The 16,873-nt window shown below is 35.8% G+C and overlaps 1 protein-coding gene across 1 annotated transcript; it reads left to right on the top strand.

Annotated features, from left to right (window-relative positions):
* The first annotated feature begins 28 nt into the window (after nucleotides 1-28).
* Nucleotides 29-16,478, top strand: LOC127179632 (uncharacterized). The gene is made up of 20 exons (XM_051133294.1): nucleotides 29-139; nucleotides 2,893-3,279; nucleotides 3,364-3,467; nucleotides 3,679-3,833; nucleotides 4,380-4,548; nucleotides 5,081-5,204; nucleotides 5,710-5,819; nucleotides 5,892-6,106; nucleotides 8,743-8,851; nucleotides 8,937-9,143; nucleotides 11,357-11,747; nucleotides 12,056-12,159; nucleotides 13,656-13,810; nucleotides 14,085-14,253; nucleotides 14,321-14,444; nucleotides 14,530-14,642; nucleotides 14,743-14,957; nucleotides 15,817-15,925; nucleotides 16,009-16,215; nucleotides 16,387-16,478. The coding sequence occupies exons 1-20, from the start codon at nucleotides 56-58 to the stop codon at nucleotides 16,451-16,453; spliced, it is 3,318 nt and encodes a 1,105-aa protein (XP_050989251.1). The 5' UTR covers nucleotides 29-55; the 3' UTR covers nucleotides 16,454-16,478.
* Nucleotides 16,479-16,873: the final 395 nt, after the last annotated feature.

The raw sequence follows: 16,873 nt of genomic DNA, 5'->3' as shown, positions 1-16,873 counted from the left end.
TAGCCTCATTTATGACTAGTACTGGTCATTCATATCCTCCAGTAACCTTCTGTCTATGTTTGACTCTAGGTTTGCTCTTGACCATCACGGCACTCGACAAATATCAATCACACATTTCAAAAATCAAGCTAAAGCAGAGGTGAGTGTCTTTTCACTCTTGGATATATAGATATATCTATTTTAATACATGTGATCAATTAATGAACAAAAAAGTCAACAGTTTCACTGTGGACTGCTTTTTAGTGATTTCTTTTTATTTTTAATACTGATTACTTTTTAATGTCTTGACTGGAAGCTGAATAAATTGTTGATTTATTTGAGGATATCTGCACAGAAGGTAAAAAAGAGAAGTAACTGGAAAATAAAAGTATCCACTGTTATTGATAATGGAATGAAATCTTTTCCATCAGACAAATATCAATCCAAACTGCTATAAAATGCATTAAGATGGGTCGTGTTTTAGTCCAGCTGGTGTGTCTCCACAGCTGTGCACAGCGTTCAAACAGAGTACTGTACTGCCTGTGGTCCATTGCCTGCTATGAGGCTAATGTAGGGTGAAGGAATGGACTTAAAAAGAGTTCATGCTGGTTCACAGAGTTTTTTCAGAGTCCATCAGCACACTTGAGCTTAATACAAGGTCCTATAAAAATCATTGAAAAAGTCTGAGCTGCATCACAGATAGTACTAACCATTTACTAATTGATTTACAAATTCAAAGTTGAAAAGAACAGTATTTGAGGTCAAAAGTTTCCATACACCTTGCAGAATCTGCAAACTGTTAATTAATTTACCAAAATAAGAGGGATCATACAAAATGCATGTTATTTTTTATTTAGTACTGACCTGAATAAGATATTTCACATACAAGACATTTACATATAGTCCACAAGAGAAAATAATAGTTGAATTTATAAAAATTACCCTGTTCGAAAGTTTACATGATTCTTAATACTGTGTTGTTACCTGAGTTGTTGGGAGAGTCCCTTGTTTGTCCTGAACAGTTAAACTGCCCCGTCCTTCAGAAAAATCTTTCACGTCGAACAAATTCTGTGTTTTTTCAGCATCTTTGTGTATTTGAACCCTTTCCAACGGGGGACAGGGGGTCTTGACCCCCGAGGTTTTTTAAAGACAGCAATCGACCCCCGCACTTTTAATAAGGGAAAATAGCCTAAAACTTCCGACAACAAACATCACATTCATTGTAATTCAAGCCATACACAATGTTAAGTTTTAAAATGTAAATTTCAGACATCTTTAGTTACAAAAAAATAAAATAAATAAATTACAATTACGTTTGGTGTTAGCCTATTCCTATTTTACACTGAACGGCATGTTGTCTTCAGGGTTGCCAGGTTTTCACAACAAAACCCGCAAAATTGCTACTCCAAACTAGCCCAAAACTAACTCAATCACGGTTTGATTTGGGTCAATACGCGTGTTTTGGTGGGTTTCCCCTGGTAAATTTGCATTCCAGGGTATAAATATCAAGTTATTGGGCTCACTTTAAAGGTCACTGCACACTGAGTCCGAAATTTCCGTACGAATTTTTCACACGTTAAAAAATAAATATGACCTCACATTGGTGTCAATCGAGTTTACGCACTGCCGTCATAAAAAAAGTTCGGATCAGGTTAGATTTTCTGCGTTTTCGCATCCGTAGCAAGCATTTTGATAAGACAGGATGACGAATTCGAAAAAAAAAAAAAAACCCACGAAAAAATGCATACGAAAATTTTAGACTCAGTGTGCAATGACCTTAACAGTGATAAAGTAGCCCAATTCTGCAGGAAAACCGAGGACTTGACAACACTGGTCATCTTTCAATGGTGCTTCTGATAGCAATCCTAAACAGGAAGGAAATTTAATAACTTTCTTACTTGTGCCTGTCTCAGCTGCAACACGAGTTTCTTGTAGTCCGCCTGGCACAACAAGAAAGATGAAGCCAACGAAACAGAAAAGTATTGCCTCGTTTTTTTCAAAAGACAAATAAGGTAAGTTGACATAAATTTTATATATGCCCACCCTATATGAAATGCCAATTGTCATCATTTCCCCAGATGCCTTTAAACCATGTTTATTTGTGATGGCCTTAAATTCCAAACGAGTTCATCAAAGAGATAATCGTTTAAGTCAGTGGTTCCCAAAGTGTGGTACTCAGGCTCCTTCTATTGGTACACAGAGGAATCACTAAATATAAATTAATGTTAAAAAAAAGTTTTTTTTTCTTTGTTTTACATTTAAGCACAGTACAGTTTTTAATTAACTTAATTACTTCTTATTTCACTTACTTTGCATTGTAATAATAATCAAAATTATTCTATTAATTATCTGGCAAGTTTAATACATGATGATGGTCCCACAGTGAGCCTGAAGTGGTGGTCCGAAATCTGGAAATCTGATCTTACTATCTGGGCTTTTGCTTACAGTTTGGTCCCCCGCACTTTGAAAATGTCTCCTGCGGCCCTGCTCATATGCAACTATTAAGAAGGTTCAAACGCTCACTGATGCTTCAGAAGGAAACACAATGCATTAAGAGCCGGGGGTGAGAACTTTTTGGATTTGAATTGTGGGAAACATGTAAGTATCTTCTGTAGCTTCTGAAGGGTAGTGCTAAATAAAAAAAAATATGATATTTAGGCAAAATAAGAAAAATGTACACATCTTCATTTTGTTCAAAAGTTTACACCCCCTGGCTCTTAATGCATGTTTTGATCTAATAATTAACATTTTGCATATTCTGCAAGGTGTATACAACCTCAACTTTTGACCTCAACTGTATTTAAAAATAAAAATCTTTAGTATTTTTGAACAGCAGTGTAAATGTCATCAAATCATGTAAACCTTTATATCAGTTACGCCGTGTTGATGTTTTATCTGTCCTTGACATTCCAGGTAACAATGAAGTTTGAGAGCATTCTGGAAGAGACGGATGGGTTTGGGCGATACCAGATTGCGCTGGTCTTGCTGCTGTCTATACCTCGCATCACAATTCCGTGTCACTTCTTGCTGAACAACTTTATCGCCGCCATCCCATCTCACCATTGTAACATCAGCTCTCTGGGCTCTGAGGGAATCTTTGGAAATCTGAGTCAGGAGGAGAGACTGACTGTTAGTATTCCAGTACAGGATGACGGGACTCCTGCATCCTGTCACATGTTCTCCCATCCTCAGTTCCACCTGCTGTCAAACTCCTCCAGCCCCTCAGAGGTTGCTGTAGTCCAGTGCCAGAATGGATGGGAGTATGACAACAGCATGTTTATCAGCACTCTCGCCACACAGGTAATGTCCAATGATGGTGTATCCTGTAGTTCCTACTCAGCCCTCTCACCGCTCACAGTTTTTCCTCTTTATTTTCTTCTTCAGTTTGATTTAGTTTGTGAGAAGAGGGGACTGGCCAAAGCATCAGCCACCATATTTTTTGTTGGCGTCATGGCTGGAGCTGTGTTCTTTGGAGTGCTCAGTGATAAGTAAAACACCAATAACCTCCATTTAGAAACTTTTAGACTCTAGCAAAGGTACAAAGCTGTCAGGGGGTGGTATCCTAAGGTACAAAATCTTACTAAAGTGTACGTAGTGAGAAAGGGGTTTAACAGAAAGAGTTCCAAGAAACATAATCATGTCATGAATGCAGTATTGATGTTCTGTATGCTCATTGTTCATCTGTGTGTTGTTTTTCAGGTATGGTCGTAGGAGCATGCTGCTGGTGTCTTATGTGTCATCTATAGTGTTCAGTGTTGTTAGTGCTTTCTCAAGCACCTACATCATGTTTGCCGCCTTTCACTTTCTGACTGGATTTGCACTGACGGGAATCATCAACATATCAGTTGTTCTCAGTAAGTCTTCTCTGAAGCCTAACTGCCATTATTCTTTATCCAAGACTGAGAGGCATTGAACTGTTTGTCCAGTCTTTAGGGTCTAAGACTTTAGGGTCTGAAATAAAAAGAGTCAATTAACAAGGCCTGTTTTGAAACAAAAGGGACATCAGATGCAAAATTCACTTTTACATGGTGTTTGCATATAAATGTGTCTTAGCAGTGTGTGGACACAACCACCCTACAATGATAAAAACCTAAACAGTCTCAATTATCAAGCCGTTTTGATTTTCTCAGTAGTATGATGTCATGCACCACCAAATACACAAAAAAACAGAAGAGAGGGGATGGGGTGACCAGTAGCTCATTATCATTTAAAGAGACTTGCACCAAAATTGCTCACTGTGAACAGAGCTGTTTTTGACATGGTAGACATGGAGTTTTAACCAAAGTATGTTACAGAAATTTCATAAAGACCCTAAAGAATCATACCAACTTGTGGAAAATGGACATCTGATGTACCCTTTAATGTTTCTGTTTGATGAATAAATGTGATCTGTTCTGCAGGTATTGAATGGGTAGACACTAAACACCGTACATTTATGGGTGTGTTTGGCAGTATTTCCTGGAGTATAGGCAACATGCTGCTGGCCGGTCTTGCCTATCTAGTCACTGATTGGAGGATGCTGGTTATTACTGTCACTTCTCCTCTTCTTCTTGCTACAGCCATGTGGTGGTAAGGAAACCATTATTGTTTTTATAGAAAAAAATGTGTTTGTTTATGAGAATCCTGAGTCTTCCTCACAGTCAGGGCCTGTATGTAAGGTCATGTCATGTTTTTCTCAGCTGGAAAGCTTTTTTTTTTCATTTGTTCCTCTCACACACCAATCAGGAAATTCAACAGTAATAAAACTCGTGTAGTACTGGCTACATCCATGAGCTTCAGCAAATGTTCTTCCTCTTAAATGACCTTAAAGAGCCTTTTTACATTCTACCAGATTATATCATATATATTTCTGTTCTTTATTAAAAAGAGCTGTCAATGCATGACATGAATGAATGACAAAATCAAGTCTCTCTGTCTTTTTTAATAATATATTTTGCGTTAGATGTTTTGTATTTTACACTTTACATATATACTCTAATATATATATATATATGGCTTAGCCTCAAATCAAAGTTTGTTACTGAGATTGGCTTGAGATTTAAAATTCTTAAAATCATTTCAAACTTTAACAATCAAGAACGATTGGCTGATATGTTGATAGGTGGATCCCTGAATCAGCGCGGTGGCTAATAGCCAATGGAAAGGCAGAAACAGCATACAAGTATCTGCAAAAATGTGCTGCTTTTAACAAGAAACGAGACTTTACATCTAGAGTTAAACCAGAGGTAAACATAAACATCATCTATTTGCATGAAGCATGAAGTTAAAAAAAAACTATAGCTGAGGTCAAACGTTTATATCCCCCTTTCAGAATCTACAAAATATGAATTATTTTATCAAAATAAGAGAAAATGCATGTTATTGTTTATTTAGTACTGACCTGAATAAGATATTTCACATAAAAAATGTTTACATATAGTCCACAAGAGAAAAAAACAGTTGAATTTATAAAAAAATGACTTCATTCAAAAGTTTACATCCCCTTGATACTTCATAACCATGCATTAATAACAAACCATGCATTAAGAGCCGGGGAGTGAAAACTTTAGAAGTTCTAGATCTTAAAAAGGTCAGTACTAAATAAACAATAACATGCATTTTGTATGATCCCTCTTATTTTGGTAAAATAATTAACATTCTGCAGATTCTGAAAGGGAGATGTAAACTTTTGACCTCAACTGTACATTTCAACAATGGTTAAAAACACCTTTCTTTCCGTTTCCTTCACAGACTTTGTCCACTGTAACGACTATGGAACACCAGGATCACAGTTACACTTACTTAGACCTGTTCAAAACCCCACATCTGAGAAGAATCACACTTTTCACCGGCATAGTGTGGTAGGTTTTTGTGTGTGTACTAATTTAAGTATTTTATGTTCAGAGAAGCTACATTCACTTTCCCTTTTGTAGGTACGGAGTTGCTTCTACATACTATGGCATCAGCTTAAACATCACCGGCTTTGGGCTTGATCTTTACCTGACACACTTCATTTATGCAGCCATAGAAGTGCCAGCGAAAATCCTCATCTACTTTATTCTCAACAAGGTCGGCCGTAGAATCACTCAGACCGGAACACTGGTGCTCACAGGACTCTGCATACTCATTAACATCATCACACCTACAGGTTTGTATAACAAATGTGTTATTTAAATTTCTAACAAAACAGTCAAAAGTGTTTCAAATGCACTTTAAATCAATGGTTCTCAACTGAAAAACCATTTCATCATAGTGGTTCTGAAGTCAAGGCCTTCAGGAAAAACAATGCTTAAGGCAAATTAGTTAAGATAGAAAAATACATATGTGCATCAGCTTTTAAAAGGGGTGAGAAAACACTTTCCATGTTTTGTTAAAGCCATACAATCAAACTCGGTAACGCTTTAGATTACAACCCGCAAAGAACTACGTAAGTAAACTGAATTTACGGTGTATGTTTCTGTAATTATAGTGTACCTATAAAGAACGTACATGTAGGTATAAGGGAACAAAATGTTATATTTGGGTAATAAGGGGATAACAAACCAGATATTCAATATGCAAAGAACTACATAAGTATACTGAATTTACGGTGTACGTTTCTGTAATTATAGTGCACCTATTAAAGAACGTACATGTAGGTATAAGAGAACAATATGTTACGTTTTGGTAATAGAGAGTAACAACCAGATATACAACCTGCAAAGAACTGCGTAAGTAAACTAAAGTTACGGTGAATTTTTCGTATTTATATTGTACCTACGTGTAAGTATAAGGGAACAATAGGTTACTTTTGGGTAATAAGGGGGTAGCAAACAGATATGCAAATAATTTATAATGGATTAATTTAAAAAACTTAACAGGTACCTTTTCTATTAAATCGTAAGTTCGGTGTATCTATACGTAAGCTTTTTAAAATTACTGGGAAATTATACTCTTGTTCCATGTATTTACAGGGTAAGTGTGCCCTCTGCGGGCTGTAAATTAAAGTGGCGACTGTTCCCCTCTTGTTCAACGAAGTTACAGGGTACAACACATATAACAACGCGACGTAAAATGTGGTTCTACAAAATGTACATTTATTTACATTTTTACAAACATTAAATGTACAATACTGACATATTTACATCATCTAAACATTTAACGTTTACTTAATATGAAATTATAACATTTAACTCTGTTCTGTGTGATTTCTGTTGCCAGCTCGTTTCCAAGAATAGGTCTACATAATGTTATCATGACTACACGGTAAACCCTTAAAATAAATAATATTTCTGCAATCGTTTAATCATTCATGTAATATTAACTTCGTTTGCCGTGGTGGAACACAAAGGCGTTTTCTCTAACATGCTGTGACTAACAATAGAACCATAAAATACACCGAACACGCATCATAATTACAAATAAACCATTTTATTTGTGTGCTGTAACCCAGATCTTCAGAATCCATACGATTTGCGAGGACCAGAACCAAGTTCAAGGCTTTGTCCGGCGATCTTCATCTCCATCTCTAGCAGCGAGTCCAGCAGCAACAGCCATAAACCCGTGCTAAAGTGCATTTTGCGACAGGAAAATCGGACGTTCATTGGCTCTCGCCTGCATTCGTCACAGATTACGATATGCCGTGTTTCTGGTGAGATGTGTTGGAATGACGCGCGGGCGCCTTCGAGGAGTGGGTCAAGACAATAATCTGGATAATATTTTCAGCGATTAACAATTTAAATTCTGCTCTCATCCTACTGCACCTCAAACCTACTGTATTCCGCCAGAGAGGACTGCGGCTGCAAACGCATCGTTATTTGGATTACTTTTTTGTATGGCTGTTGACATTTTTGCAATAAATAAATGATTGTGATTGCACTTTCCTGTTTTTTATATTTTTATAACTGTTCAGTCATAGTTAACTTTAGGTTTAGAGGTAGAAGTGGGATTAGCGACTATAAAAAAATATTTTTAGATATATTTTCAGATTGTGTGTTTATGTATTGAACCTACCCTGTAACTTCCTTGAACAAGAGGGGAACAATCGCCACTTTAATTTACAACCCGCAGAGGGCACAATTACCCTGTAACTACATGGAACAAGAGTATAATTTCCCAGTAATTTTAAAAAGCTTACGTATAGATACACCAAATTTACGATTTAATAGAACAGGTACCTGTTAAGTTTTTTTAAATTAATCCATTATAAATTATTTGTATATCTGTTTTCTACCCCGTTATTACCCAAACGTAACATATTGTTCCCTTATACTTACACGTAGGTACAATATAAATACGAAACATACACTGTAACTTCAGTTTACTAGCGCAGTTCTTTGCAGGTTGTATATCTGTTTGTTACCCCCCGAATTACCAAAACGTAACATAGCCTATTGTTCTCTTATACCTACACATACGTACTAATAGGTACACTATAGTTACAGAAACGTACACCGTAAATTCAGTATACTTATGTAGTTCTTTGCAGGTTAAATATCTGGTTTGTTATCCCCTTATTACCCAAATATAACATATTGGTCCCTTATACCTACATGTACGTTCTTTATAGGTACACTATAATTACAGAAACATACACCGTAAATTCAGTTTACTTACGTAGTTCTTTGCGGGTTGTAATCTAAAGCGTTACCTCAAACTCTATTAATTTTGATGTACATCAGGTTGCAACCACTGCATGGAATCAGGTTGCAATCACTGCCCTTAACTTTCTATGAATTGTGTACTTTAGTATGTGTTATATGATGATTTTCTCTGGCCTCTTTGTAAATGTGTCTACGGGTGAAGAATACTGGACGTTTCGTACTGTGATCGCAGTGTTGGGTAAAGGACTTTCAGAAGCTTCGTTCACGACTGTCTTCCTGTACACCACTGAGCTCTATCCTACAGTCATGAGGTTAGTGTCTGCCATGTTCTGTTTTTAATTATTAAGCTCACTCAGTTTCGAAAATGTTTCCTTTCACTCTCCTTCACATCGATAGGCAGAATGGGCTTGGCTACGCCAGTTTTATGGCACGTTTGGGGGCATCCATTTCTCCTCTTATCATGCTCTTAGAAGACATGTGGAAGTTCCTTCCAGAGGTCATTTTCTGCACGGTGGCCATCTTTTCTGGTCTCATCGCTTGGCTTCTCCCTGAAACAAACAACACAAGATTGCCAGAAACCATAGAAGATATTGAAGAGATGAGGTATAAGAAAAAATGACACAAAATAAAAGATCTTGAATGCACTTTGCAAATGTTTTCTGCTTTAGTTTTTTGTTTTCTTTTTGGAAACATCAACTTTTACACCTGACACGAAACCTCATTTTTAAATGTACAATAATTGCTTCATTATTTATCTTTCACAGAAAGAATCCTATTTATTTTACAACAGAGGATCAGAACATCCCTTTAAAGTTGCCCATCTCTGAGGACACAACACAGTGATATTCAAAATAACTTCACAAGCACAAAAAGACATCCTGTCATAGTGACGAGTTTCATAAGCTGTACTTAACATCACATCCTGCTTAAGTATATAAGCAATAAAACTCTTGAGTCATGGAGTCTTGTTGTACTGATTTACTTGCTTTCTTAGTATTCAAGGAATCTAAATTCAGTCTTTTTACTCATGCATTACGCAACTTTAGATACAAATTTAGTTAATCTCTATAGTTAATCTCTCTCTTATAGTCATTTTCCCCTGCACATAGCACCATGGACAGCACCAGCATTCCATATTAGTATCTGAGCTCTGTTTGACAGCACCCTGGACAGCTCCACATTTACCTGAATCTGACCTCTGTTAATGAGCTGTGGAAGGCTTGACCAAGACATACCTGATGTCCTTCTAATAATTGTACCATGTTACATAAACTCTAGATGGCAGTAGTGACAGATTTTGGAGGAAGAGAAGTTATTCTTTAGATGTGGCTTAACAGCTTGAACTCTTCCCAGGATCTTGGAAAGAGGATTCTGGAAATATTTTTTATTTATGATGGTTTCCACAAAAATGTTAATCAGCACACAATTAATACTGTGTTGTTACCTGAATGCTGTTTTTGAACAGCTTTTTTTCAGGTCCCACATTTTTTTTTCAACAATGACTGTATGATTTTGAGATCCATCTTTTCACACTGAGGACAACTGAGGGACTCATATGCAACTATTACAGAAGGTTCAAATGATGCTCCAGAAGGAAAAACAATGCCTTAAGAGCCAGGGGGTGTAAACTTTTGAACAGAATGAAGATGTGTACATTTTTCTTATTTTGCCTAAATATCTTATTTCTTTCATTTAGTACTGCCCTTTAGAAGCTACAGAAGATACATGTTTCCCAGAAGGCAAAATAAGTTACATTTACCCTGAGCTTCACATTCAAAAGGTTTTCACCCCCCCGGCTTTTAATGCATTGTGTTTCCTTTTGAAACATCAGTGAGCGTTTGAACCTTCTGTAATAGTTACATATGAGTCCCTCATTTGTCCTCAGTGTGAAAAGATGGATTTCAAAATCATACAGTAATTGCTGGAAAGGGTTCAAATACTCAAAAATGCTGAAAAACCAAAGAATCTGTGGGACCTGAAGAATTTTTCTGTTCAGGACAAGCAAGGGACTCTAAAAAAATATATATATAAAATCACAGCTGTGGATCATTCATGTAAAAACACAGTATTAAGAATCAAGTGTATGTGAACTTTGGAATGAGGTCATTTTTATAAACTCAACTATTATTTTCTTTCGTGGACTATATGTAAATGTCTTTTATGTAATATACCTTATTCAAGTCAGTACTAAATAAAAAATAACACGTATTTTCTATGATCCCTTTTATTTTGGTAAAATAATTAATATTTTGCAGATTCTGCAAGGTGTATGTAAACTTTTGACCTCAACTAGAAATAGAAAAAAGTAGTTTCAAATTGTAATAATAATTCATTCAACCAGCCTTTTTCCCTAGTTTGACTATGTACTGTCTAACACTACTGTCATTTATTAAACAGGAAGTCTATCTAGATGACTAGCAGAAGCTCAGGGCTTTCAATCACTATGGTTTCAACACCCTCTGTGTTAGGGTCAACCAAAGAAAACACTAAAGTACAATCTTACAGTGCAGGGTGTCAGCCTTTGTCCATTTGTGAAGTATATAAACAGTTTTCTTAAGTTTTTTTTTTTTTTTTTTTTTTTTTTTTTGGTACTTTAGCTGTGTTAAGTTACATTAAGTCAAGATGCTTTACTTACTTACGTGTGCATGTGTGTGTCTGTGTTTGAAAAAAAGAATATGTATGAATGTCTTTAATGTCAGTATATGAGAGGTTAATGATCTACATCAGAGCAGTGAATGTGTAAGTAGACTTATGATTGAACAAACTCAAGTTTATATCGCCCTCATTGCTTCTTTTGAGCCACATCAGAAGATTTGATCGGCAAAGATGAAGTTTGAGAACCTGCTGGCTGAGGTTGGGGGGTTTGGAAAATACCAGATCAGTATCATCGCCCTTTTGGTGATTCCGAGAGTCACGCTGCCGTTTAACTTCCTGTTAAACAACTTCATCGCTGCCATCCCATCTCATCACTGTGATATCAGCTCTCTGGATGCTAACGGGATCCTTGGGAATCTGAGTCGAGAAGAGAGACTGACTGTCAGTATTCCTGCACAGGAAGATGGGACTCTTGCTTCCTGTCACATGTTCTCCCATCCTCAGTTTCACCTGTTGACAAACTACTCCAACAGCACAGAACTTCCTGTAGTGGAGTGTCAGAATGGATGGGAGTATGACAACAGCACGATTAGATCAGCCTTGGCTACTGAGGTAATTCACTTTATTTGTCTTTCATTCAAATCAATTTTTATAACTATGTAATTTAATTTTAAGACTGTAAAATATGCTCTCCACTTAGCCTGAAGAAGTTTTAAAGTTGAAGTGTATAGTTTTTTTTATGTTAAAAATCAGAGACAATAATTAGTAATCTTATTGGGGGTTGATTTCCCCATACAGTTGCCTCAACCAATGGTGTATATTTGGGGGCGGGACTTTTTGTTTCACTGACCAGTGCAACAAAGATATGAAAGTTTTCAATAAAACATAGCTGTAATTCTGCTTATGTTTTCCTCTTTCAGTTTGAACTGGTGTGCGACAGGAAAGGTCTGAATAAAGCCACAGCCACCATCTTCTTTGTTGGTGTGATGATAGGAGCAGCCATTTTTGGCTGGCTGAGTGACAGGTGAGACGTAAAGATTTGGGCCTTCAAGAGATGTAGTGAACAGTGATGCTACAACAGCATGCCAAGCTATAAGCTAATCATAAGTTTAAGTAGTTAAACTACAATTTACTGTTAGTTAGCTACACCAAAACTTTGATGTTACATAAGAGAGCAAATTTTGTGTTGAGGTGTTGAATAAATGGACAACTCAATAATGGTTAAAGTATAAATTTGAGTAAGTTAAATTCCAATGTACATAACTGGATAAAAAATTTAGATACAGTACAGAGACTCATTTTTTGAGTGATTCACTACAATGAATCAGAAAAAAAAAAAAAAAAAAAAAAAATATATATATATATATATATATATATATATATAGTTAGGATGAATGAACTACCTTCCAACACTACTACATGCATATAAAAGAAAAGACCATTTAGTATGAATCGATGCACTAGAATGAACCAGTCTTACAATGCTACATGCATATGAACGAGAGAATTGTTTAAGAAGAATCGATTCACTGTAATGAACAAACAATGGTACATGCATTTGAGAGAGAGAGAATCATTCAGGACAAATTGATTCATTGTCACAAAGACCTTTTTCAATTAATTTCAAAATCAATATTTTGATCGCTGGCAACTTATTCACCACATCCACCATGAAATGACAGTGAGATAATATTTCAGTGCGTACAGTAATTGCTCTGCAGTAAAGCCATTCAGGCCAGTTCAGTTTTTGTGCATGATATTCTTTTGTTTTATGCCTGCGGTAATTATGAGTGAAACATAATGTCATCATTGTCTAAACAGTGCCACCTTGAGGAATAAAGGTGAAATACACTTATTGAGCCATCAGATTTTTTGGGGAGGGCGGGGGATTATAGAAAATAATATTTTTATTTAACAAGAATGCTTTAAATGGATTTTTTTTTTTTTAAGTAATGATAAACAAATTTACAATGTTACAAAAGATTTCTATTTCAGATAAATGCTGTTCTTGTGAACTTTCTATTCATCAATGAAACCGGAAAAATTCTACTCAGCTGTTTTCAACATAATAATAATAATAAATGTTCTTTGAGCAGAATATTAGAATGATTTAAGAAGGATAATGTGACTGCAGTAATAATGCTAAAAAAATTCAGCTTTGAAATCACAGGAATAAATTACATGTTGATTTTGGTCAAAAAGAAACCAGTTATTTTAAGTAGTAAAAATATTTAATTTTTTTACAGTTTTTGCTGTACCTTGGAACAAATAAATGCAGAGTTTTTTACTTCTTAAAAAACATTAAAAATGTTACTGTTCAAAAACTTTTGACTGGTAGTGTACCTTGTGACCCTATACACATAAAAAAAATAAATAAATTAAAAAAAAAAAATCATAAAACAGACATCCTTATATATATATATATATATATATATATTGTTTATAACAAGTAGATTGAGGAATGCTAAGAAAGTTGATGTCTAATATTTTAATATTTCTCATGGATTCTGTTTATTCCAGGTATGGAAGGAAACGAATGCTGATGGTGTCTTACCTGATTACCATTTCATTTGGGGTGGCCAGTGCATTTTCTCAGTCCTTTATCATGTTTGCTATAATGAGGTTCTTCACTGGAATTGGCCTTACAGGCATCAGCATCATCTCCATCGTCTTATGTGAGTGCTTTCTGACATGCCTGGGATTGAGCAATTTATGTATTTTATAATTAATATGCTTCAAACCCAATGTAGTATGCAGTAGACATTTTCAGTCAGCAGTACAACACATTCACTCACTTGTGTCATTCCTGCATGAATCAGTGTTTTGAACTGAAGTCACTTTACTATCATAACGATTTAGGAAAGTCACTTAAAGTCACTTAAAAATCCTACCACTAATACACAAACTGACATTCTATGTTAAATAATAAAACTTATTATTGTTCATCAGGTGTGGAATGGGCTGATATTGCACACAGGACAATTGCTGGTGTCATAATCAGTTTTGATTGGTCTATCAGCACTATGGTATTGCCTGGCATTGCCTATCTCGTCAACGACTGGAGGCCTTTGATCCTCACAGTAACCGCTCCTCTCGGACTGGCAGTGCTCACATGGAGGTAAGACATTACTATGATTGACTCAGACGTCCAGTTTTCCCAAATCACCTACATTCCCGTTTTCTAGATGGATCCCAGAGTCAGCACGATGGCTCATAGCCAATGGACGACTGGAAGAGGCCCATTTTTACCTGAGCAAATGTGCCTCAGCCAATAACAGACAACACAATCTTAGGGATATCAAACCAGAGGTGACATTTTAATACGTGATATTGAGGAAGCAATCGAATTTTTTCTAATAATTTTCCTAAAGCTGTTGACACTGCGGCCTTTCAGACCCTTGCCAATGTTATAATCACTGAGGACAGAGGTGAAAGGAAGTACTCGTGTCTGGATCTTGTGGGGACTTCTAAGATGAGGAAACTGGCTCTGCTTACTGGAATCACCTGGTGGGAACGTTTTGTCTAGAGTACAGACTTTATAATAGATAAAATCATGGTTTACTCTTCAAATTCAGGTATAAGTTATTAAAGTAAAGTGTTTTTGCAGGTTCGGAGTGGCATTCACTTACTACGGCATCAGTTTGAACATCACTGGTTTTGGGCTGAACTTGTACCTGACCCAGTTTATTTATGGTGCCATAGAGCTGCCATCAAAACTGGTGGCCTATTTGTGTCTTAATAAACTGGGCCGCAGGTACAGCCAGGTGGGCACTCTGGTCACAACAGGGGTCTGCATTGGCATCACTGTCCTCATTCCCAGAGGTAAAAGACAGAGAACAGTCATTATGATTTAACAGTCATGTGACTGTTTGTTTTGCTTAGTTTATTTTGTTACACAACAACCATTCATTACAATGTTGTCACCATATGTCTGGCATTTCATTGAATTTAATATGTAAATGTTTTGTATTTACTGTCAGTCATTTATTATGACATCACAATCATCTGTCTGGCTTTTAAGTCCATTTAAATAAATGAACAATAATTAACTGGAATGCCACAGTTGTGAAAGACTAAATGTAAATTCATAGAAGTTATTCATTGTGATGTCAAAGTCCTGTGTTCAGCATATCTGTCATTGTTAAATGTAAACTTTTAAAAGGCTTTCTGATGTCAAAATCACATGTTTGATATCAAAATAAGTGTAGATTTTTTTCAGTGTTAAAATACTCAATTCTTTCCCAGCTTATTTTGAAAAGCCTACTAATGGGGCATTTATGGATAGATTCCACTTTTAATAATAAGTAATATGTACTTTCAGAAATCAGAATGTATCTTTTTTAAAATATATTCAAGAAAAGAGTTATTTTAAATAGTAAAAATATTTCAAAATGTTACTGGTTTTGCTGTACTTTGGATCAAATAAATGCAGGCTTGCTGAGCAGAAGAGACTTCTTTAAAAAAAAAAAACATTTAAAATCTTACTGTTCAAAAACTTTTGACTGGTATTGAATGTTTAAAGTAGATCATCCAGCCACCATTAATGCCATTCAAAAGGACTTGCATAATTAAAATAAAATATAATAAATAAATATAAAATCATTTTCTGTGGATTTTCTGAAGATATTAGTCACATTTTAGTCATCCATCTCAGTCATTGAATCTGTGGTCCTGTCTTCAGATTTGTGGCTGCCTCGTACAGTCATTTCTGTGCTGGGTAAAGGATTCTCAGAGGCCTCCTTCACATGTGTTTTCCTCTATACCACTGAGCTCTATCCGACTGTGTTAAGGTCAGTTGTTTATCATTTGCAAGTCTACTGGTGTCAGTACATAAAATGAAAAACTGACTAAATTCTCTCTCTTCTGACCTTAGGCAGAATGGATTAGGCTATAGCTCTTTTGTTGGTCGTGTTGGTGTTTCTCTTGCACCTCTTGTGAGCCTCCTGGATGAGGTCTGGCTTCCTCTGCCACAGGTCCTGTTTGGCACTGTAGCCATCAGTGCAGGTCTCCTTTCGCTGCTCCTCCCTGAGACCCACAATGTGCGGCTTCCTGAGACCATTGAGGACATTGAGAAGACTAGGTGAATAAACATTTACTACATAAATAATCATTTCTATTTTTAATTGCTCAGTTAATCTTTTCATATTTAAGCTAATAAAATTGTGATTTTGATGCTTAAAATATCTTGTGTTCTAAAGGAACTTGATATAAAAATATAAAAACATATTTGTGTTTAATTTGTTTTACTCAGGAAAAGATCTGTGTGTTCACAACTTGAATATCAGCTTGGAACGAAGACCTACAAGCAGACAAAGTGAATCTAAACTGTAGAGAAGATGAATCTAATAAAAATCAAATTCATCATTGAATTGTCTTGGTCTTTATTTAATAACTTACTATATATATATATATATATATATATATATTGTCAAATGTTTAGGGTTGGTAATTTATTTATTTTATTTTATTTATATTTTTGAAATAAGTCTCAGACAGAATGTGGCTGCCTTGAGGGCAGAATGACAAAGCAAGAATGAACTTCAATTGCCAAAAGCTTTAACCAAATGGTTTAATTTTTACAAATGTTCCACAAAGCTTTAGACATCCCCCTGTTAACCATTTTCTTTCTTTAGAGTGTTATGACTGTAAGGTATAAACAAGAGCCTGGTGAGACAGATCCTCAACTGGGACAAACACAACAGAGCGCAAGGATGAAGTTCGAAGATCTTCTCTCAGAA

Source organism: Labeo rohita, chromosome 17, assembly GCF_022985175.1.
Source record: "Labeo rohita strain BAU-BD-2019 chromosome 17, IGBB_LRoh.1.0, whole genome shotgun sequence".
Taxonomy (NCBI): domain Eukaryota; kingdom Metazoa; phylum Chordata; class Actinopteri; order Cypriniformes; family Cyprinidae; genus Labeo; species Labeo rohita.
This window is presented reverse-complemented; position numbering and strand designations above follow the sequence as displayed.

Coding starts and splice junctions, on each gene's coding strand:
- LOC127179632 (XM_051133294.1), top strand. CDS start 56: ATGTTTGACTCTAGGTTTGCTCTTGACCATCACGGCACTCGACAAATA. Junction 13,811..14,084: donor CATCATCTCCATCGTCTTAT/GTGAGTGCTTTC, acceptor ATTGTTCATCAG/GTGTGGAATGGGCTGATATT. Junction 14,958..15,816: donor CACTGTCCTCATTCCCAGAG/GTAAAAGACAGA, acceptor TCCTGTCTTCAG/ATTTGTGGCTGCCTCGTACA.